General features: G+C 41.3%; 1 protein-coding gene across 2 annotated transcripts in view; it reads left to right on the top strand.

The window, feature by feature from the left end:
• Positions 1 to 951: 951 nt before the first annotated feature.
• The window catches only part of zmym2 (zinc finger, MYM-type 2), a 34,198-nt gene continuing 11,347 nt past the window's right edge, over positions 952 to 23,802 (top strand). Inside the window, exons 1-19 of one of the 2 annotated variants that reach the window (XM_055031874.1) lie at positions 952 to 1,038; positions 6,988 to 7,158; positions 8,383 to 9,096; positions 10,660 to 10,822; positions 12,097 to 12,251; positions 12,848 to 12,996; positions 13,148 to 13,310; positions 14,641 to 14,853; positions 14,965 to 15,109; positions 17,230 to 17,345; positions 17,746 to 17,865; positions 18,222 to 18,372; positions 18,585 to 18,757; positions 18,871 to 19,036; positions 19,547 to 19,575; positions 20,076 to 20,217; positions 21,350 to 21,471; positions 22,392 to 22,527; positions 22,658 to 22,804. In XM_055031874.1, the coding sequence (XP_054887849.1) occupies positions 8,398 to 9,096; positions 10,660 to 10,822; positions 12,097 to 12,251; positions 12,848 to 12,996; positions 13,148 to 13,310; positions 14,641 to 14,853; positions 14,965 to 15,109; positions 17,230 to 17,345; positions 17,746 to 17,865; positions 18,222 to 18,372; positions 18,585 to 18,757; positions 18,871 to 19,036; positions 19,547 to 19,575; positions 20,076 to 20,217; positions 21,350 to 21,471; positions 22,392 to 22,527; positions 22,658 to 22,804 (2,989 nt within the window). In that variant the 5' untranslated portion in view covers positions 952 to 1,038; positions 6,988 to 7,158; positions 8,383 to 8,397. The remainder of the gene's footprint in view (positions 1,039 to 6,987; positions 7,159 to 8,382; positions 9,097 to 10,659; positions 10,823 to 12,096; positions 12,252 to 12,847; positions 12,997 to 13,147; positions 13,311 to 14,640; positions 14,854 to 14,964; positions 15,110 to 17,229; positions 17,346 to 17,745; positions 17,866 to 18,221; positions 18,373 to 18,584; positions 18,758 to 18,870; positions 19,037 to 19,546; positions 19,576 to 20,075; positions 20,218 to 21,349; positions 21,472 to 22,391; positions 22,528 to 22,657; positions 22,805 to 23,802) is intronic. The other variant, XM_055031875.1, reaches the window with a different exon arrangement.

Genomic DNA, 23,802 nt, shown 5'->3' with positions numbered 1-23,802 from the left:
GCCGCGCTTGCGCGACGGACGAAAGAAATATTGAGGAAAAACGAAAAGAGAAAAAAAAGAAGAAAAAAAAATAGCCCTTCAGATAGGATAACGTGTGTGAGAGGGTTCACTCTGCCTCTATTTCTGCATCAGTTTTTGTTGACGTTTTATATGCCAATTGACCTGCGGCTGTTCAAAAATCAAAGCTTTCTGAAAATTACATAAAATCGGTGAAAAATTATATTTTATACAGAATTGTTGGAAGAAGAAAATGTTGCGACCAGTGTTTTTCAAAAATGAGGGCCGCGGCCCCATGGGGTGCCACCAGGAGGCGCCGGTGGGACCTCAGAAAACTGGAGGGGAAATTTGAAAAGCACGAACAAAAAAGAAGAGAATCAACTTATAATCAGAAAATAACAAATATCTTTCATCATAAATCTATTTATTCAATTATTACATAATGTAAGTGTTTACAGAAATGTTATTTAACATCTTCATCTTTTTATGGATAGAGAAAATTTTTTTGAGAAAAACCATGATGAATGTTTCTTTACATATTTTGATGTGGTACAGGACGGTGCCATCCTTTTCAATTCTAATACCTTGCACTCCATTGATCCACTAATAACTGCTTCATTCTTTGATCGCCATAAACTGGAAAGTGTTCAGCGGTTTTTGCTAAAAATGGTTTAAAATAGTATGTGGCTTTATAGTGATGTCCCTGAGTCCTTACTGTGTAAGACGAATTGTTGCCATTACAACTGGACACGTTTTGAGTTAATCTGTTGGCGAAGCAAATAAAATTACAATAAACTGCATCGGAGAAACGGTCTGAAATGTTGCTTCATAATAAACACAAAAATTGAAGAGACTTCTCTGGACCGTGATCTCTGGACCGTGACCCTCCTGAGACCACGCACTCAACGGGGAGTGAGCTGCTTGTGCTGTAGACGATCTTTGCGAGGAACGTGAAGGGTTCTGCGTAGTGCGCACGCGCTTCCCTCTCGGATTAATGTCAAGGCACAAAAGTGGCGCTACAGCGTTTCGAGCTCTCCTCCGGTAAGGATATTTCCCACAAGGGTTTTATTTCCCACTTTCGTGCCTAATTGATTAAAGTTTCGGGAACTTGTGCGGGGGGACCCGTGGGGCTCCTAGGGAGACTCTGTGGAGCCACAGCGACCAAAGGAGATGCACTGAGAACTGAATAAACAGTTAATTTGTCTAGCTTTCCTCCCCGGCTCCGCGTACTGTGGCCGCTGCCGCCTCTAGTCTCCAGTATTGTTCCGTTGGTTCCCTAATGGCGGACAGCAGGCAGTGCTGCTTTCCGCTGGGGGGTTGTGGGAGGTGTGTGGAGGGGGTGGGAGAGGGCTCGCTGTTATCTGGTTCCGTGACTAATGACTAACACCTGGATTTTTTTTGTAACCGTCAAGCATGCAACGTAAATGCGCTTTATTCGCGTCTACCATCTCCAGCGCATGACATAAATAAAGGCAGTTCATGTGAAGCGAATGGGGAAGGGCGCCCCTAGTGGAGGCCGGTATATTTGCCACTGATTGCGCCAGGGTGGACTATGTGCAGGCTAACTTTCCAATTAAAACCCCAACGTGACAGGTAGCGTAAATGTTGGCGTTTTTAGCGGAATTTCGGGCCGGTTTTGGTGTAATTGTTACATGTGGCGCACCAGACAGCACAAATGGGCCCAACAGGATGGGGGTGTGCGCGATTATAAGCGTTTGCAAAGGTTTTCTTTTGGGGAGGGGAGGAGGAGGGTGACGGGGTTATTTCTGGGTGTCGAGGTGTGTATTGTGTGCAAAATTTGCTTCCCTGCGTTTCAATCTTAGCAAGTAGTTGTCGTCTTTTTTCTTTTCTTTTTTTTTTTTTTTTTTTTTTTTGCGGCGTTTTAACAATGGCGCAGTCTGTGTCGGCTCTCCTCCCCTCTATCCACCGCTAATCCAATGGCTGTTTGCGCCAGGAAGGGCAGGCAGGGGTGGAAACGGAACACCCTGAACCACGTTTTCTCCTGAACACCCCCCGCCCTCCCCTCCTTCCAACTTGGAGGCTAGCTTTTCCTCCAACTCGGGTTATTTATGGAAGAGTTGCGCAGCCCAGGTAGCTGGCCTCACTGTCTTTGATCAAAGTTTTGGAGCAGCTCTAGTCATCGGCCAGTCGAGACAGGATAAAGCGCTGAGAAGCGAAAGGGGAAACGGAAGGAGAATTGGGTGGAAGTGGAGCGGGAGCGTGGAGGGGGGGTATAGTCCCCCACAGCCCCCCCGTGGTAACCGGGCCCCTGGACCTCATTTGCCGCTGTGGTGGCCGCTCCAAGTCCTGGTAAATGATCAAGGACACGGAATCCTGAAATCCTGCTACGTGCTGCCTTCCTGTGGTCAATGTACATTTTTCCTTTTCACCCCAACTCATCAGCTGCTGTGATGCTGTGGTGGCCGCGCATTACGCATCACATCCTCAGTGACATAATACTTATATAATGAGCTCACGCTTTTTGATTTGAATAAGATATGCTGTCTTCTTCTTCTTTAGAGCAAACGGGGGGCAAATGCTGTGTATCTCCGTGTTATGACTCGCTGCGCAAGCCGGATGGTGCTGGGAAGGTAGAGGAGCACCTATGGTGATGTGGCGCAGACGCTGTTTTGCTCCCATGAAGCAGGTTTTGTTGCAGGGGAGGCGGGTCTCTGTAACACGCCGCCCGGCCCCTCCTTATCTCTGTCCACCTGGTGTTGATGTTGGGAGCAAGGTTACATGTCAGAGCTCATTAGTACCCGGATCCTCGTTTTTTTTTTTTTTTCCTCTCATCCACGTGCATGCAGACTGTCTCGCAGCTCTGCATTGCAGTCTGAACTCAGTCTATTTTTTCCCCCTTCAGAGCGCCACTGCTTTGCACTGAGATTCATCCATCCCTCCACCTTCCCCCCATTCATGAGGCTGGCAGGCTGCAAAAAAAAAAAAAAAAAAAGACTGGCGTCCATTGCTTTTTGCGGCTTGGCTTTGGGGGGCTGGGGGGGTGAGTAGTGCTGCACATTGTCCACAGTATTTTAACATCGATTACCATGGCATTTGCAAACAGATGTTGTTACCTCAACACATGTGGTCTGATGACATCAGCCTGGTGTTCTGGCTTATGGGAGGTAATGCTGCTCCTGCTTGCAGCTGCTTTGAGAGCGAATCTGGTTTTAGGAGCTGCCACAAAAAAAATCTGACATGAAGATCTGGGACTGACATTTTGTTTTGCTGTGAACTTCCTGTCACGTGAGCAGACGCAGCGAGTTTTCCTCATTCAGCTTCAGTGTTTTGCAGGAAAGCAGATCTCGATTACTGTAGGTTTTAACGTTTCTGCAGACCTTACTAACACATTTAAACACATAAATGCATTGTATAATTGTATTGGTTTTCATTTTAAATGGAAGACCAAGCAGTTATTCCTTCCACTGCAAAACAATATTATAAGGTAACAGTTTTCACATTTCTGTACAAAATGTGTTTCTAAATAGCAACATGTTTCTTTCTTCTACATGAGGGGAAATGCCTAGTGGTTTTGTTTCAGCCAGCTAACCAGCTGGGTGCAGCAAGAAGTGGAGGAGGGGCAGCACTGCTTTACTTCCTCCATAGAGGTTAAAAACCCGCCAGCCTGACACTTCGTCTAGAATCTATAGAGGATGGAAAGTAATTTTAAAACGTCACTGTACCTTTATCGCAGTGACATAATACCAACTGTTAATTGGTATATTTTTGAACCGGCAGCTCATTTATGCTCATTTACATGTTTAACTATAAACTATACTGAAACTGTTGAGTTGTGAGAAAAGCACAAATATATACGTTTACATTTAGGACAATACTGAAATGACTTTTTCTTCATTTTATGAGAATCTTTTATTGGCCCATATTTTGATAGAATCTTTCTGAGATAACTGGGATCATCACCACATCAATATAGGCAGGTCAAGCTTTTTTTAAAGATCGGTGATCGGCCAGAAAACTGCAATCGGTGCACCTCCAGTAAACGTGCTATTAGCTACGGACTGGTAGCCCCGTTACTGTGTTGCATCAGACCGACTGCCGCCCCCATCAAGGTACTTTTTTTAATTTCCCCTCCGTCTTCGCTCCAATCAACTGTTGGCTCCGGATTCACATGCAGCAGCAGCGAATCCATGGCAACCCACCCTGCTGACTCTGGTGGATTGCCAAAGAAAATATGATGCAAAATTGCCAGAAACAGAGACTAAGCTATGCTGCTGCATACATTTGCCATACCAGCTCTTTTACACATTAAAAAAAAAACATTCTATGTTTATAATGGGAAATATTATTTTTCCAGTTTATTGCCTACCTTATTGGGAAAAAACAAAACACAAAAAACAGCTTTTTTAAAAAAAAAATTTAGTGCTGAATACTTCATATTTTTTGCCTTAATTAATGCTATTAAAATATTGTTTCATTTAATTGGTTTATTTTTTCTGTTATGTTGAATAGGGCTGAAATGATTAATCATGATTAGTTGGCAGGAAAACTTGCTAAGCCCGATGCTTGGGGCGCGAGGGCAGTCATTCAGCCGGCCGCCATGTTTTTGAGTTAAAAAAATATTTAAAGTTGACATGAAATTTGAAAATGTTACTTGATAGTTACGCATTTTGGGAAAAGTGGATGATTAATAACTAAACACCAACTATATAGTCTTAAAAAAAAGGCAATAATTTAAAAGAAAAACCTAAAATAAATTAACAATGCTGAGCCTGGTGGAGGCACAAGTCTAAGCCTTAACCTAAAACTATACAAATAATTTTCACATTTGGTATTTAATATAAAAATAAAAAAAATGTGTCTCTAAATGTTTTTCTCAGTTCTCCTCAAAAGGCAAACCTTTAGCTTTACCGGGTTAACATGCATGACAGTAGATCTGTGTTATTGCATTTCAGACAATTAAAATGTTTTTTTTGATTTTTTTATTTAAAGAAGGAATGAAATTAGTTGTTTTAATATTTTTAATGCATTTCTTGTAGTTTAAGTGGTTAAAGTAAAAAGTCTGCAGGATTTTAATTTGATTAATTGTTAGAATAACTGATGACTAAATAATCGTTAGCTGCAGCCCTGACATTGAACATGACATTGTAAATTTTCAGTGCAGTTTTAAATGTAAAACTTTACTTACTTTAAAACCCGATGAAACAATGTTCTGTTTGATTATGGAGTTTAAATTTTTGTCATAACTTTCTTGTGCGTGTTGTAAAAGATTGTCCGCTTGGCTATGTGCATCTCAATAGACTCGTCTTTTATTCTTTGTGATATTTAAGCAGTCAGGAGGTTTTATCATATCCATATTCATTAAAACGTAGATTGTGTGCTGGGCCTCCTGGAGCGTGGCTAAACAGTTGTAAAACGTTTGTTTCTTTTCACTTGCCCTGTCCTTAATTTAAAAAGTTCAGAGAAAAAGGAACATGTTTGGAGAAACAGTGTGTGTCGCTTTTAAAATATGCCCTGAAACTTGACATCTTGGTAGCCTATGATGAGTCTTCACCAGTTAAAGTAGGATGTGTCCCAGTTTAGAACCATGTGACGTTGCACAGGGAGGCCGGGGGGGTCATCCGCTGGCTGCACCCGGCTCTGGTTCAGATCTGGGGGTGAAAAAAAAAAAAACAGGACGGGGATTTTCTCCCGCCTCATCAGGAACTTAAAACGACAGAAAATCCGCCATGCTGAAATTCAGCTTGACTGAAGTAAAAAAAAAAAAGCTGTAAAATAGTTTGTGACCGGACACTTCCTTCCCCCCCCAAACCCACCTCAACCCCCTCCCACTGAGATGCAGCCGTGGCTGGGATCAAAATGGCCACCAGGATGTTGTGGTACTGGGGACGAAGCGCCGCCTGGCCTCTGCTCTGGCTCCGGGAGATGTGTTTGTGTGCGCTCAGGCTCTTCCTGTCTGTTGAGGGGAATGACGAGCTTCAAAGACCAGCGCATCCGTTCATGTGTACATGTGCGTTTCTGCGCCGCAGCTGTCAACGCCGACGTGACGTATGGGGCTCGCAGCCAGCCCGACTGCTACGTGACACAAACGCACCCAGCTTTCACACCGCGCACATCCTCAAAACGTTCTCTGGCTGCAGAGCTCTGCCATTCATCTTTGGTTTTTAGAGTCCTCCTCGCCGTTTAAGCTCCACTCATAAGTTATGTATTACTTTGGTTGATATGGCGATCGCTAAATCAACATCGCCCGGATGAGGCGCGCTCAGAGAGCCAGACTTTTAGAGGCGGTGGGCCTTACCGTCACCCTGGCAACTAAGGTGTAGCTTCACCGGTTGCCAAGGACGACGAGTGAGCACCTTTTTGGCGGAGAAGTGGAAGCAGCAGGTGAGAGAAGGCCTCCGTTTGGTGCAGGTGTGCTGGAGCAGGGATCTGTCTGAAGGTAGCTCTGCTGCATTAGAGGTGGGCATTTATCCTAATATTTATCGTAAATATGTTCAGAAACCCTCACAACTTTCTGTGTTGTTGAGATTAATTTGACTATTTTTGCCATGGCTTGTTCAAGGAGAGTATCAATAAATGTCAATGCAATCTGAAAATACAGTTAAATGAAGTGACTGTGCAGTCACTTCTTTGCACACAGTGCACTTCTAGTAATTACTTTGTTATTACTAGAAGTAATAACTAGTTCTTATTGTCACTTTATCACAACAGTGTGGCAAAATATGGTGATAAAACTTGTACCTTCATATCGCCCCCTCCCAGTTATCCTGAAATTTTTATGATATAATAGAAAATTGGATTTATCCTCACAATAAATTCCAATTAATGTTGAAAATCCTCAAATGTTTTGTTTTGGGTTATTTTTATTTTTTTCCCACTCTTTGTTCCATACAACCATCAGTACATTAGAAAATATAAAATGCAGTTACCATGTTATGTTTAATGAGAATAATGTCGATTCTTTATGTAATGGTATCTTGAAAAATGTCTATTTGAGTTGTTGTTTGTTAAGAGCAGTGTTTGTGTCCACAGATTTATCGACCAGCCAATTTATCAATGCTGATTTCCTTAATTTTGGGAGATTGGTGATCGGCTGATGCGTGTGAAGCCGACCTTATGCACCTCAGCCATGGCTTAAAAATGAGCCACTGACCTCTTCTGCTCTGCTGTGAGAGAGATTCAACTGATAGATCGGCCCATCAGGTCATGTCTGCACGTTTATAGTTGACAATAGTCACCCCACGGTTGTCAACTCGACAACTTTCTTGTTATATTTAACACTTTTTCAGACAAAAAATATTGGCATAGGCCAAAATCGTCATTGGCAGGTTAGGCTTTTTAAAGATCGGTAATCTGCGATCGGCCTGAAATCAACAGATGTGGTCAAATACATCTTCAGTCTATTGACCTTTACTTTTCCCAGCCGCTGGATTGATTCATCTCTATCAGGCATCTGTTTGTGATCAAACCGAAGCAGGAAGACATCGTCACTGCTTAGTCATGATTCTGTTTACTTCCTACAACTGTTATCGTCGTGGCGGCATCGATTGGATCGCAGGTCAAGATAAAATCTGCGCCATCCCAGTTAAGCCAGTTGCAGTTAATCAATTAATCACAGGATAAGTTGAAATGAGCTTGATAATTTTCATTCTCATTAATATTTTTTAAAGGCAACTTTGTTTAAAGACTTAATAATCCATGATTTCCCTATTTATCTCTACACAGGTTGTTCCTCTGTACATCAGAAACACTGTTGCATCTGTGGTGTTTTTTGTTTGTTAAACACAAAAAAAGTTTTTTGTCCTTCAGCCTCGCTTTAACAAATGACACTAAATTGAAATGATTTAGATATTAATCTAATATACGGCTAAAGAAAGGAAGTTATGTTCAGAAAAGCTAACCCAATTAATTCATCTTTATTTCAAGTAATATAATTTAGATTCCATCTGTGAAAATATTAAAATAGGTTTTGTCAGGTTTAATTTTGCTAATAAGTTAATTACTCAAGTGGTTAATGACATATTTGCTGTAGCTGTAAATAATTGCATCCCTTTTTCATTTGCTTCTTGTAATTGTAATAAATAATCGAAATGCTTGACCTAAATCACGCATGGTCACGACGGCGACGCCAAGACCTGCATTTTGACTCATCCAGAGAAATGTCGCAGATTCTTTGAAGTCAAAGCGCAGAGTTAGGAGAAGCTGAAACGTGACAACGGATGTTTTAAAGGGCTAGTGCAACTAAATTCAATGGGCGGGAAATGGAGAACGATCTCAACCCATAAACAGGGTGAAACCATGGCGACCACGGGTTTTACCTCAGGGGATACCTGAGCTACCTGTCCAGCTGTCAGACATTATAAAACTTATTACTGGCGCAGGCCGCCTCCTAATTGCGTCCTAAACGGCTTCTGTTTGACTCGCCAGGTGGTTGCCTTAGCGATGGATGGGGAGTCAGAGCCAAGCCCTGTTGTGGCGGAGGACGTGGAGGAGAAGGCGGAGCTCCTCGACGCCACTCCCTCCTCCCAGCCACCATCCCCACCTCCTGCTGAGGAGTCTGGGGAGCCGGTGTCCATGGTAACGGGAGACGAAGCCACAAAGGAGGGTGGCACAGAGGACAATGAGGATGATGACGTTGTTCTCGTAGAGGAGGAGGCTTCCCAGCCGCTTCCTGCCGCCGCTGCTGCTGCAACCTCTTCTCCACACGGACCCGACGCAGAGAGTGCCGAGCATGCGGGCGCTGCGGCAGAGGACGCAGCAGAAACGCCTTCCAAGAGCCCCGACTCTCCCCCGTCTTCCAACGCCTCCATGGCGGCGGCGACGGCAGCGGCCCAGAAGCCTCCGACCGCAGCCCCGGAGCCTATCGTCATCGACGACGAGGAGGACTGCGAACAGAAAGAAAACTCTTCCCCCTCACCTGCACTCCCCGGGGAGTCCTCCGCCTCCCACTCGCCCGCCGCACTCAGCAGCAACGACCCGGACTCGGAGATCAGGATCTCCAGCGTCACCACTCTGGGCCCCAGTAACCAGAGGGGCTCGGCGGCCAACACGCCGCCACATCCAGACGATGCCCAGGCTGACATCAACCTGATGATCACCTCGGTGACGTCCCTCCAAGGCGGAGCGATGGCTGTCGGAGAGGTGAGGATTAGCATTGGAAGCACAGGTGGAGATGAAGCGATTCTGTTGGGTGGAGAGCGACTAGGACAAAGAGTTGAGGCCATATGAAATCTGTCTGATTACTTTACAAATTCCACTTCTTCTGTTTTTCTATTCCTGAATTTCTTTTGTTTTTTTCAATTTCAAATCAACATAACTTTTTTTATGTTATGAAGTTATTCCATCATCAGAAACATACCTGGAATGTTGCTTTGATTCTTTTATGGATGTTTGAGAAATCTTCCACTCTCTCATGCCAACCATTGAGCTGTAGAAAACGCCTGGATGGATCTAGCTCCACCTTCGAGGTGCAGTTCTTCCTCAGAGCTGCAGTTTCCAAGCTTCCCTCACTGAGCAACCTTTCCCCACCTTTCCCCTCATTCAGCTCCTTCAGACTAGCCGGCAGCAATTAGCAAATACCTGCAACTGCTCTTTGAGCTACTTCTCTGTATAATGCTGGTCTAAACGTTGCTAAAAGGTTAATGGAGGAAAAATGCGGTGACAATCTCCTAAAGGCGGAGTTTCAGGAAGAGCAGGAATTTATAGAGAGACAAAGACCCAATTTCAAGGTGTTAAATCAGGAAGGAAAATTTCTTTTAAGTCATATTATATACACATGCAACTAGCGAAGCTACCATAGTTACTTGATTATGGAATAAAATGGCACAGTGTGGCTGCAAAACCCATAATACTGCCCTTTCACCTTGTTTTATTAACCCAAGATATATGTAATTATGTTGTGAACAAAAACAATTGAGCAACTCAAATAGCTAGAGTTCCACATTTACTAATAGTCGGTTTCACAAAAATAACAAACTTCTGTGGTTTAACAGAACATTGGTTTTACAAGGTGTTAAAGTGTTTCCCCCCTCATTTGTTTTAAAGAATTCAAACATTACGTGGAAAACTAATAATCAAGTTTTCAGTGGAATACAAGAAAACTTCCCCTTTACTGAGGCTTTCGAGTTTAACCCAGAATTTGGGATGCAGATCAACAGTCGCCTACAACTCTCAGGTCTACTGATTTATTTAAATGTTCAACAATTAACAGACGTGACCAGGTGTTAGCTCGCTTCTTTATGTTTTTGAGAAGTCGTAACCTGGTGCCTCCACGCCAAAGTGCAATGACAAAATGTACAGAAAACGTTCTTTTTTTTAGGTGAAAACGTCAACGCTTTGGATTTTTTTTTTCATTATTATTTTTTCCCATGGCCGACCGGTTCATTCTGTGTGGAGAGGAGAGCCCAGCTTAACCAGCTAACTGGCTACAGGAGCTGCTGTGGCCAAAATACTACGCAGACTGCTGTACATCATCCCCTTTCCTCCAGTATCAGCTAATTCTGTGAAATTCTGCGTTTTCTCATTAATTTAATTTTGTTTATCGAATAAACAATCCCCGTCCGCGTTTTCCGCATCACAGAAGTCACGTTGTCCTTCATATGTCATTGGTTCTTCATCGCGTTGCTTTCGATGTTTCTGCTGAATGGGGGGAAAAAGCAACAACAACATAAAAAAAAACGTAACCTCTGCTGCATCTGTCCTCAGGCGGATGAAAACGAGACAGAGGAGAACGGTCTGCAGATCAGCAGTGCCTTCAGTCTGAATCCTGACACCCCATCTGCTCGACCAACCGCCTCCTTCAACCCCGGCCGAGGCTCCGCCAGCCAGCTGGTCCAGAACGGAGACACGGGGACGCACAAAGGAGCAGGTAACGCCTGGACTCAACCGTTTCCTGTCAGGCGAAGGGTGAGCGTGAAAACCCTCTGTCGATTCGGTCGCTGGAAGATGGGGCCAGCTAGCAGCACTCATGAAGAATTAAAGCCTCCCGCTGCCGTCCTTGGTGTCATCTGAAACCCACACGACGAGTAACGGACTAACTAAACCGCCTCCCAAAAGTAGTCAAGCCTTTTCACATTTTTTTCACATTACAACCATAAACTTTGATTTATTGTTGGAGGGGATGGGGGATTTATCTGGGGAAAAAAAGCACAATGTATGTAGTAGGAGGAAAAACATTGGACATAGAACAACTTGAATAAGTTTTAATACATTTTCAATGATTTTATTAAGACTTCTGTTGAAAGTTAAAGGAGTGAAATTTCTGGGTTTTCAGTATTGAGAATTTAAAATTTTGAGCCTTTAAACAGCTTTGTCTTTGAAAATAAGTTATTTTCCAGTTCTTCATAATTATGCACTACTTGCTCCCTGTTTCACTAAAGATCCCTGTTAGCTTTCATATTGGGAAAATGACGGATATTTATGCAGGTATTGTACGCTATAATGTCTGTATTGCGTAGATCCCCTTAAGGCTCTTTATTATCTACACATTTTGTCTTTTTAAACCGACTGTATGGACATTTCTCATAAATCATGGGGGGTAATTGTGTGGAGTTGGAGGATTAAACAGATGCAGTTTAATCCTAGACTAGGAATCTGCTTAGGACAGGAATTACTTGGCTCTGGTTGACCAGTATGTCTAGCAGCAGCACCACACCACTACATCCAGATTGTCATGATTTACAGTTTTCAAGCTGCTTTTTTACTGCAGCTTCCTATACATCTGCACACGACTGTGGAAATCAATATTTCCAGATTAATCATCATTTATTGATTTTTCTTTTGTTTTCCATTTTTAATTTTTTTTTTCCCAATAAATGATTTACATGGTCTACAGTCCTTTGAGATTTATTGTTTTGGTTGTTTTTAGTTATTTTCTTTCAGTTCAATCATTGATTGAGTTTTGTTTAAAATTTTAGAAATGTCTTGTTTGCTGTTTAAGTCAGCCTTTCAGAAGTTTTTGTAGGATGTATCCTTATTAATGTTAGGATTCTCTGAATGTTTCAGACCTTCGCAGCAGCTTTCAATATGCCACTTTTGCGCTTAGCCTCTCTCTGCCTCCTAGGTTTCCAATAAAAATGCCAAATGAGCTATTTTAAAAGTGCAACCACGTAAGATTTCCTCTCCTTCTTCCTCTTGTTGTAGACTTGTGGATCTCTCAGTCGGCCTCGGTTCCCCGGAACCAGAAGCAAAGCGGGGTGGACTCTCCGTCGCCTGCCACCTCGCTGCCAAAGCCTGCAGGCCAGTCTTCCTCCTCCACCTCCTCCTCAGGCTCCCAGACACAACCCAGGACAGTCAAGGTGGGTCCTGCTGTGTGGGGATCGATCAGTCACATGTGTTAAATCGACCATTTTATAGGAAAGTGCTTTAAAATAATGTTTCAAGCACTTTCCTAATGCTAAATTTGGCTGGATGATAAATTGTCCCAATAATTGCTGCAATAAATGATAATATTGTTGTTTTGAGACTATACTGAAAGGATTAGTTTCAGTATAAACCCTTCCTTGGATGAGGAACAAGACAAAAAATTAAACAACATAAGACATGAGTAGACAGGTATAATACAATACAATATATATTGTATTATTATGCCATATATTGCTAAAGTTTGCCCTCTCAAAGAATAACACTTAAATTTTGCAATGAACATTTAAGACCGGAACTGGGAGATATTTTAAATATCCGAAATAAAACATGACAAACAAAAACAGTAAATAAAATGAAAATAAAAACCTACACAGAATCAAAATCATAAGTAAAATGCATTGTAAACAACATTGGCCTTCAAAAATGACAAACACGCAACTTGAGTGTTTGAAACTACACAATGACAAATGTGTAGTTTCCCTACATTTGGAAAGCTTCCCTCTGTTAAATCTGTATTTTTACCTCCCAGGTGACCTGCGCCAACTGCAAAAAGCCTCTGAAGAAAGGCCAGACAGCCTACCAGCGAAAAGGCTCCTCTCACTTGTTCTGCTCCACCACTTGCCTCTCTGCCTTCTCACACAAACCTGCACCCAAGAAAACCTGCACCATGTGCAAAAAGTCAGCCTTTCATTTTCTCTTTTTATGCCTGAAAACGCATGTTACAAGCGCATGACAAACTTTTCCTTTAGACACAAGTTTTCGTTTTAGGTTCTCATTTTCTGTAGATTTTTTGTGTGTGATTTCTTTGTTGTTTTCTTTCTTTAAACAGGGACATCACACACATTAAGGGCACCATTGTGGCCCAGGTGGACTCCAGCGAGTCTTTTCAGGAGTTCTGCACGACCGGCTGCTTGGGCGCGTACGAGAACAAGAACAACCCACCTAAAACAGGCCTGAAAAACAAATGCACCGTCTGCGGGAAGCTCACAGAGGTCAGTCTGTCCAGCAACCGCAACATCTTGTTTATTTATTTATTCATACATTCATTTATTACTTCTTGTTCCCAAGACGTGAATGTACCCGGTAGAGCTGCGTTTGCAATTGCAATTTTACTGGAAATCGTAAACCTTGTTCCTAAACACAGGCTGCAGTTTGGGATTTATAGGTCGTTGTTTGCGGGACTCCCTGTAAACTCAAGTTGGTGATTCTGGAATCTGTAATTTTTCACTCCACTCAGGACAGTAAAGAGCGTTCACAGGCATCGAGTGCTTTTACAAAGTAAGCTATTGATCCTCGGACAGCTTTTGTCGGGATCCTGAGACAAACTGATCTGTCCATCCACTGTCTCTTTAAACCACAGTATTTCCTTGGTATTCAGAAAAGCAGGAGGAAGATCAAGCATACAGGATGAGGCATTAAATGTCAAATAATAATACTACGGGTCGGATTTTCTGGATATAGAAAACCAAACTTCTTCACTGTTTAGATGTTGTTTTTTTTACTTTAACTTGTTGTGGTACCTGTCTCGAGTGCTGTGTGTCACCAGCTTGGTTTCCATTACAAATGTGGACTGGTGTCCAAAAGAAGCATATTACAAATGGGAATGTTTTTCCAAGAGCAGAATTTGTATTTGTGGGACTATAATTGCTGTGACACACAGTTACGAACATACAGTTACCAATAAAGGAAGTAATAAATGGTTCTTATCACTCTTATCATTATCGCAATAGTACCACAAAATATTGCAATAAAACTTTTAACTCTGTATCGCCCACCACTACTGTAAAAACACAGCTGCTAAACCAATCCAGAGGAAACTCTAATTCTCTCATGCTGCTCCATACATGGCATCTTTCATTACTCTGTAGCATGGCCTCAGTTTTCTGGCATGACTCTACTTGAGAGTTTTGTTTTTGTTTGTTTTTATGACATGCTACATGGCAGAGTCCTGTTGCATTGTCTTCCAGTCATCATTCTCTTGTCAAACCGTATCCGTCATATTGCTATTAATCTCAACTTTGCCGTATTGTATTTCCCCTCACATAATGAAGCATTCATCTTTCGTCTATCGTTATTCTCATCTGGTCTCGGTGTAATCTAGTTCAATCTGACTGACCGCTCTTTCCTGTCTTCTCTCTACAGATCAAATTCTGATCTTTGTTCATTTTGATGCGTATTCTACCATAGAAGAACTTTTTAACCATTAAGTGATGTAGATTAAAGTTTATCTGCGTAGAGACTCCGTTTTTTTTTTTTTTTTTTTCCCTTTTATTATTATTTCTCTGCTGCTTTGTGAGAGTTTTTATTTTCCCTGTCTTCCAGATTCGGCATGAAGTCAGCTTTAAGAACGTGACCCACAAGATCTGCAGCGATACATGTTTCAATGTTTACCGCAAAGCCAACGGGCTGATCATGAACTGCTGCGAACAGTGTGGCGACTATCTGCCCAGCCGGGCGTCGGCCAACCACTTCCTGCTGGTCGACGGCCAGCAGAAACGCTTCTGCTGCCAGAACTGCATCAGGGATTACAAACAGGTAACACCCGCCACCCTGCTGTCTCTTTTTTTTGTTGTTGTTGTTGGTTTTTTTGGGATCACAATGCTTCCGTTTGCATCTTGTTTTGACATGACGTTTTTCCCCTCCCAGGCCCACAGTAAACTCGCCAGCTGTATGACTTGCAAAACACTAATCAAGACGGGGGAGGTGCTCCAAAGCCTCGGTGCAGGCAGTGCCATGAGCTCCTACTGCTCCGTCAGCTGCATGAACAAGGGCAAGCTGACGTCATTCATCAGTGAGTAGTCGGAGAGAGACGCACCGCTCCGATATTAGTATCGATACTGATACTGAAAATAATTCTAGATCAGGTGTCGCAGCCCGATCCATAGGGGCAGATCTGGTCAGTCTAATTTCAGTGACGTCATAGTGACGTCATAATTTATTTTACATTATATTTAGAATTCCTAATTGCACTTTCTGAACCATTTGAAAGAAAGTTTGTTGAAGTTTATTTCTACATGTTGCACCGATAGGCAATCTATTGTCTTAGTTTCTTATTTACTTTACAATTGTTCTTATGCTGCTCTTTGTACTGACTGAACAAATTAAAAGTTGTTTTGTTTTTACATGTCTGACTACACTTATAAAGCTATTGACATATTAAAGTGATGTATTTATTTGATCATTGGCGCAGAGTTATCAAAATAAATTTGTAATTCAGTACATTTGTCTGAAAAAGTTCATTCAGTAGTATTTTTCTGCATCAGATTGGTATTTGCAGATGAACCTCATATATTGGTATCGGAAGTGAAAAAAGTCGATTTGCTGCATCTTTAATCAGAATGCACACTTATCAGGATCTTACAAACTTTTGAACACTTTATTAATTAAAAGCAGACTGGTTTAAGATCAGTTTTAATTCCACGTTTCAACATCTGATGTAAAACAACACCAGTTCGTCAAGTTTGTTTTTAAAGGTGACGGTGGAGAACATGGATTTGTTCCATATTCAGTATAAATAATGAGCAATGAATCAATATGCTTGGTTCTATGTTCAGAAATGATGGTGTCAAAAATTGTTTGCCTCCTTCTTGATTTTGTGTTTTTTTATTTTTTTTATTTACATGATTCTCACTTCAGTGTTTCAGAACAACAAACTGATTTAAGTATTAGTCAAAGACAACACAAGTTAGCACAAAATGCAGTTTTAAAAGAAGATGTTTATTATTGAGGGAGCCTAATGAAGCTTTGCAGCAACAACTGCAGTCAGACGTTTGTGATAACTTGCAGTGAGTCTGTTCCAGCTGGGCTCACTCATCTTTCCAGAATAGTTCTAATTCAGGATTGTTTTCAAGCTTTTTAAAAGTAATCTCAATAGCATTTAGGTAAGGACTTTGACTAGGCCACTCCAAAAGTCTTCATCTTGTTCTTCTTCATCCATCCAGAGATGTGTGAGGAGGCTGGTGTGTCTGGAGAGCCAAAGTTAGTTTCATTTTGACGTCATCTACAGATGACTGAATGTTCTCTTTTGTGGGTTTTTTTGGGTAGAAAGCAGAATTTGTGTTTCCATTTATGACACCAGGACTTCCAGGTCTGGAGGCAGAAAAACAGCCCCAGACTATCACACTACCACTACCATGTTGTACCGCTGACATGGTGTTATCTTTACGCCTGATGTAACGGGGCACAAACTCACAAAGATTACAGTTTGTCACTCGTCGGTCCTCTGAAAGTTTTCCCATAACTGAGCCCAGTCTTGACTTTGTTGTGCTCAGTAGTGGTTTTCAACTTGGAACCAGTTTTGGCCTGAGGCAAGTGAGGCCTGGACTTCTCTGGATGTTGTTGTTGGGTCTTTATGACCTTTTGGATGAGTCATAGCTGCGCTCTTAGGGTAATTTTAGTCGGGGAACCACTCTTGGGAAGGTTCGTCACTGGTCCATGTTTTCTCCATGTGTGGACGGCGACTCTCACTGTGGTTCTCGACGCCATAGAAACGGCTGTGGGGCCCTTTCCAGAGTCATTTCGGTTACTTTTTTTTGTCATTTGTTCCTGAATTTCTTTGGATCTCAATCTAATGTCTAGCTTCTGAAGAGACGGTCACTTTCTCACACAGGGCCAGGGAGATTTTGAATCTTTCCTCCCTTAAACATTCATTTAAGAACTTAATTTTTTTGCTTGCTTGTGTTTCTTTTGACTATTTAAATTGGTTTGATATTCTGAAACATTGTATAATTAATTGAGAAGACAGGAGGAATTACTGTATCTTTGCTTTTTGTCATTTTTCATGAATCAGTTACAGCTTTTAATTTGTGATTAGTAAATTAATAAAAATAAAAATAAATGTATGTATGAAGAGAGGCATAAAAATACAGTGAAAAAGTTTTTATTTTTGTACATGTTTGTGTCTGTTTGCAGACAAGGAACCCACATGTCATTTCTGTAAAAGAAGCTCATTGCCGCAGTACCAGGCCACGCTGCCAGAGGGCGACATCCTCAACTTCTGCAGCTCCCAATGTGTGACCAAGTTTCAGGTGAGATCATAAAACAAAAGATCCTTCTGCTGTGTTGATGCAGTAGGTTAAAAGTAAAACAGCTCTTTAGTAGAGAAGGAAAAGGGATTGTAAAAACAACATATTTCTATTTTATGGGTTTGTGTGTTCGCTTTGGGTTTTTACTTTCTTGTTGCAGCTCAATAAAATAGATTGTTGTTAATAGTGAAATTGTTTATATATTCCAAAGAATAACTTTTATTACACAGATTCAGTAAGCACAGCGTAACATATTTAAGGAGTTCATTTCTGTCCATTTCAAGAAATTGACCCATTATTTATAAAGGCAGGTTTGCCCCATATGAAGTCAATTTGTTTTGTTTCAAGAATTTCACAGTTTTTACGCCTGATCTTTTGGGGTTTTTTCCTCCTTTCTTTTCAGAACGCTTCCCTTCCGACAACTACCAATGGTCAGACGCCCCTCAGCAACAGCTCTGTCCAGCTGAAATGTAACTACTGCCGAGGAGCGTTCAGCCTGAAGCCCGAAATTCTTGAGTGGCAGGTCAGACCTTCAGAAATGTCCCAAAGTAACCCCACTAGTTGTCGGACCTTATTTTGGACAACAAAGGAACAACTAGCAGACATTAGATAAATGAGTTTTCACTTCATTTAAGCATTTCTATCTCTATTTTAAAAGTAGAACTGCTAAAAATGAGCCAGCTCTTTCTTTAAAGTATAAACAACTTATACTAATATTTATTTAAAAGCATTTTCCAGTCACTACAAAATAACTTTGCAATCATTTTTCTTATGCAAATTTAAAGATGTGAGGGGGAAAATGTATGTTTATGACACAAAAACTAATCTGGACCTGAAATGGCTGCAGTAATATTGACATAAATGTGTGTGTGTTTTCAGGATAAGGTCTATCAGTTCTGCAGTAAAACATGCTGTGAGGACTACAAGAAGCTCCATTGCATCGTGACGTTTTGCGAGTACTGCCAAGAAGAGAAAACCCTTCATGAGATGGTCAAGTTCTCTGGTGTCAAGAGGCCCTTCTGCAGTGAAGGTACTGCCCCAATTCTCCTCAAGGACACTTAACGAATGCAGCTTTTCCTTGAGAGCTTGAAGGAGGTACAATTTGAGTGTTTTTCTGAGCTGCTTTAGTGAAGTCTGGTTCTTAAGCAGCTCCTTTCTCCTAATTTAAAGTGATTAAAAATTGAGTAAAATAATTTTTTCTTCACCCTGCTACTGTTTTATATTTGTTTTCTGCTCCTCCAGGCTGCAAGCTGCTGTTTAAACAGGATTTCATCAACCGGCTGGGGCTGAAATGTGTGAGCTGCAACCACTGCAGCCAGCTGTGCAAAAGAGGTATCACCCGGCAGCTCGGCAACATGACCCGGGACTTCTGCAGCGAGGCCTGTGCCAAAAAGTTCAACGACTGGTATTACAAGGTCAGCTCTCTCCTGAAAAAAAGTCAAACCAATTCACAGGTGGTTTATATTTGTTGGGGAGAACGGGGGGAAAAAAAGACGCGGGTGTTGACGTTCCTCTGCTTGGCCACCAGGCGGCGAGGTGCGACTGCTGTAAGGTTCAGGGAAACCTGACGGAGTCGGTGATGTGGAGGTCAGAAATGAAGCATTTCTGCGACCAGGAGTGTCTGCTGAGGTTCTACTGCCAGCAGAACGACCCCATCATGGTCACCCAGAAGGGACCAGAGAACACCATGCTGGGTACGGACGGAGCCACTTCCTGTCTATTTTAGTGATCAATTATTCTAGAAATTATTTGATTAATTGAATAAAAAAACAGCAAGTTCTGCAGATTTTTCATTTTGCCACTTAATCATACAATATTAGAAATGCATACATCAAGTCTGATTGGGCAGACAAGAATTTTCTTTTAATAAATGCAAATTGTATATATTTTCTGTACAGTTTTGGCTCTGAGTGTGTTCTTTCAGCAAATAGCAGTATTTAGAGTCTGTGTACTCCAGTTATTGATGAAATCGATTACTAAGTTAATTGAAGATTATTTCAATAATTGATTAATTACGATTAATCTGATTGATGGTTTCAGCCCTAATACATTTGGCTGTTTTTAGGGAAAGTTTAAGCCTTTCGACAAACTGTTCTGCCTCAGGATCTCTGGATCTCTGGACCATAAAGTTTCTTATTCTATGTACTTTCATTTGATCAAAATTAACTCTTTTTGTGGAAATCTTTTCTTTTCCCTTCTTATAGGTATAGACATGCATGCCGCAAAAGCTGGGGTAAGTAAGAATGAATAAATAAAAATTAAATACCTGAGAACATGTAATTATTTGTAATGTAAGACAACTCAAACCTTCCACACCTGCAGATGTCGCAATATGTAATTAATCAGTTAATGGCATAATAAAAACAATGTATATTTCTTGAAGAGCAATTTTGTTTACAGAGACGTAATCAGTTTTACTTATGTGTTTGGTTGTGTGTTTTTTATTTCTGTTTCATTTATTGCTTTTGGTTTGTCGTGTTTTTATTTTGGATTGTTAAAATATCTTTGCGTACCAGTCTTAAGTGTTTGTTGCAAAATTAAAGTTTATTAGCCTTTGAGAGAACGAACTTGAGTTCTTATGCCATTATTGTCTAAAAATGGTCTCCAAACCACAATGTTATTGTTTATGGCAGTAATTACTGCCTCAGTTTGTCGTCGTGACCGGCCTACCTGCAGACTAGCCTGTGCTGTTTTCCGTTTACGCTAACCGCTCCATTTCCTCTCTTGTTTCAGCTGGTGAACCAGAGTGCTGTGGCGTACTCCAGTGGAGGAGTGATCAGAGATGTGAAGAATAAGGCGGTGCTGTGCAAACCGCTCACCCTGACCAAAGCCACCTACTGCAAGCCACACATGCAGAGCAAACATCTACAAACGGGTAAAATGCAGCACAGATGCAGCCAGTCGAACTTTGCCCTCATTTTGTCACTTTGCCACCACAAACCCTAAAGGGTTGCAGCTGTCCTCAGAGTAAAATGGGACTCTGCAAAGTGTTGAGTTAATATCAGCTACTGTGATCTGTCAATTATAATTATTTTAAATTTTGGTGTACCGTGACAAAATATGGGAAAAAGTAACAATTATTTATTATTGTTTTTTGTGAGGCTGCTCTATTAATCAATTTCTTTGGTTTTTGAAGATTGAATATTTTGAGAATCTAGGATTTTTTTTGGGCTTTTTTTCCCCCCACAAAAACACTTCTTGGGTTTCCATAGTTTAGAGCAGGGGTGTCAAACTCCAGTCCTCAAGGGCCACTGTCCTGCAGTTTTTCGATGTGGCACAGGAATACAACAAAGCAAGCGCAGACGCTTCAGAAACGAGTCGGCTCAATTAAACCTGCCGGAATGAAATGGCTTAATTACCTCCTCCTTGTGTAGATCAGTTCTCCAGAGCCTTGCTAATGACCTAATTATTCTATTCAGGTGTGGTGCAGCAGAGGCACATCTAAAGGTAGCAGGACACCGGCCCTTCAGGACTGGATGTTGACACCCCGGGTTTAGAGTGATGTCAGCACTCCCACGGCCGCCATCTTGTTTGGCAAGCGGACCTTACAGCTTCTATGTATTTCCATTTTGATGTATTTCTACAGTGGAATATAAGGGGTCAAGCTAAGATGTTTTGTTTTTTTGTTTGATTTAAACATAAAGACGTATGACATTAAGTCAAAATAATACAAGGATAAAGTGTTATTACCTGAGTGAAGTCCTATTATTAATAGAACAAAGTAGTAATTTTATGAGAACTCCAAATATAAAAAAAATATTTTTTTTTAATTAAAACTTCTCAAATTTAAAACATTCTTCCAGTGCAAGAAAATATTCTGACTGTTTTCTTGTATTTAAACAAATAAAACTCACAGAAGGGACAATTGGAATAAAAAGACGCTTTTTAGAAAATAAAAGCAATAAGGAAAAAAAAAACAATCTGGTATGGGGGAAAAATAGAAATATTTATATTCAAACTGATTTCCTCATGCTTTACACTGTGTTGTGGGATTTCTCTGTCTGCAGATGTGGATGACGGCGTGAAGCGGGAGTATATTCCCGTACCCATCCCGGTACCCGTCTTCATCCCAATGCCTATGAACATGTACGCCCAGGTCACCCCCACTCCATTCTCTATGCCTCTACCGGTGAGCTCCGTGTTTCATCAACACATTTATTGTTAAAAGTAAACACACACACACACACTCGCATATTAATTTGAAGGTGTTTCGGACTGGGGGGTCCAAAGTGAGGCCACAATTTGTGGCGGCTGATTCGTAGATTGGAGCAAATCTGGTTTAAAGCATAGATGGGTGATTCAGATGGACACTTTCATCTTTTAGGACACAGGTGTCAAACTCCAGTCCTGAAGGGCCGGTGTCCTGCTACCTTTAGATGTGCCTCTGCTGCACCACACCTGAATAGGATAATTAGGTCATTAGCAGGACTCTGGAGAACTTATCTACACAAGGAGGAGGTAATTAAGCCATTTCATTCCAGTGTTTTGTACCTCTGGCACATCTAAAAGCTGCAGGACAGCCGCCTTTGAGGACTGGAGTTTCAGACCCCTGTTTTAGGGCAATGTTTTGGGTTTTTTTAACAGATAAATAATATCCTCCTAAAAAATATTAGGCACAACATTTTTTTTGCATTTATTAACTACGTTTTTTTCCACTCATCTTAGATTTTAGGTAACTGGAACCACAAACGTCGACCTAATTTTTCTTGAAAGCAAACTTTACTTCAAATTGTGCAAGACCTTTTTTATATTTGCTTCTGCAACAATGTACCAATAAAAAAATCTGACAATTTTGTAAGTTTGATTAAAATGTTTTTTAGTTTGTTATTGAGGAGCTTGAATAAAAAAGGCACCACAAATGTTTTTTTAAAGAATGTTACAAAAGATATTAAAAATTGTGGCCCAAGTGCTTTCATCTTAACAATTTTGACCCTCCTGGTAAAATGTTTGGACACCACAGAAGGATAAATTTAAAAAATAAAGCCTTCTGGAATTGGAAATATTCAAGGCGTTCCGATTTTCTTAAAACCTAAATCTTGCTCCTTCCAGGTTCCTGTGCCTGTGTTTCTGCCCACCACGCTGCAGGGGGCAGAACAGATTATTCACAACATGAAAGATCTGAAAAGCGAGGCGCCCTCTAATACCGCAGAGGCGGCTGTAATCATCAACGACGATGAGAAACCAGGTGAGAGTCTGCCGAAATGCGGCGAGTCGCACGCGGCTTTGTTGAAGCGCGGACGCTTCAGAAACGAGTCGGCTCAATAAAACCTGCCGGAAGTGTCGACAGTAAGAGTCTGCCTGGTCGAACGTTTCAGATGTGAAGCCGTTGGTGGTGAAAAGAGAAAGTGTTAAGGAGGAATCCTCCAGCTGTGGCGGCAAAAAAGAGGAAACGGGGAAGGAGGAGGATGAGGAGGAGGAAAAGTATGAGCCCGACCTGGACCTGGAGGCGGATTTCCCTCAAAGTAAGCACCGTCCTGACTGCCGGGCCGGCGCTGCATCAACATACTGAGTCTTCAATCGTATTCACACCCCTTGGAATATGTTAGTTTGTGACTTTTCTACCTCAGACTTATTTATTTATTTATTTATTAAACATTATTTTTATTAGAATTTTATAGGAACCATTCATACATTTGTTACATTCTTAATAACCATAGAGATATAATTCACACAATTCCAAGTTTGCATGGGTTCCAGTGACAGTAACTGTTCAGCAATCAACACATCGTACCTAAAACACCGTTCTGTCACCATCATGGTGTCGGCCAAGCTCTAGGAGTCGCTTTTAACTCAATCTGAACCGTGACTCTCTGTTCTGCTATCTCACTTCTTGTGTCACATTTTTATCTGCAGAGGAAGAACTCAAGCTTTAGCACATTGTGGCCTGTTTGTTTATTCGGACTCATCCTGTTAGCAAAAAATGAAATCTCTTTGTCACCCAGGTCCCTTATGATCTTCTCACTGACCGTCTCTGTTTTAGTTTGTCTCTTAATGGAGCTTTTATCTGGCGCCATCTGAATCTGTCAGTAAAACAGCTGAGGCAAATATTTCTCCCTCTGTGGGTTTTTTTTTTTCCCAGCACTGTCGACGCTCATGTTTTTAAGGGTTGGATTTTGTCAAGGGATTTGGAAAAGTGCTGGAGTTGTCTCATCATCTCGCTTTATATTTGGGTGTGAAAAACTTTTCTTGCAGGATGATTAAAGGTTTATTGAGTTATCTTGGACAGCTAGTCCCTGATTGCTCACATACAGGAGAGAAAAAAGTCAAAATATTTCATACACCACAAATTTCTTGATTTAGAAGGTAGCATTATTTATAACAGAACAACAGATTTGTAAATGAGCAAAAAACAAAATAACTGGAATGTATTTAATGATAGATGTCAAAGTGTGCCCTATTACACTAAATACTTCAGCTGTACTTAATGCTGAGCTTGTCCTCTGTGGTGGGTTTGCCTTTG

Source organism: Poeciliopsis prolifica, unplaced genomic scaffold (genome assembly GCF_027474105.1).
Source record: "Poeciliopsis prolifica strain line A6 unplaced genomic scaffold, Auburn_PproV2 SCAFFOLD007, whole genome shotgun sequence".
Lineage (NCBI taxonomy): Eukaryota > Metazoa > Chordata > Actinopteri > Cyprinodontiformes > Poeciliidae > Poeciliopsis > Poeciliopsis prolifica.
Note: the sequence above shows the minus strand (reverse complement) of the source record. Positions and strands in the feature narration are given on the sequence as shown.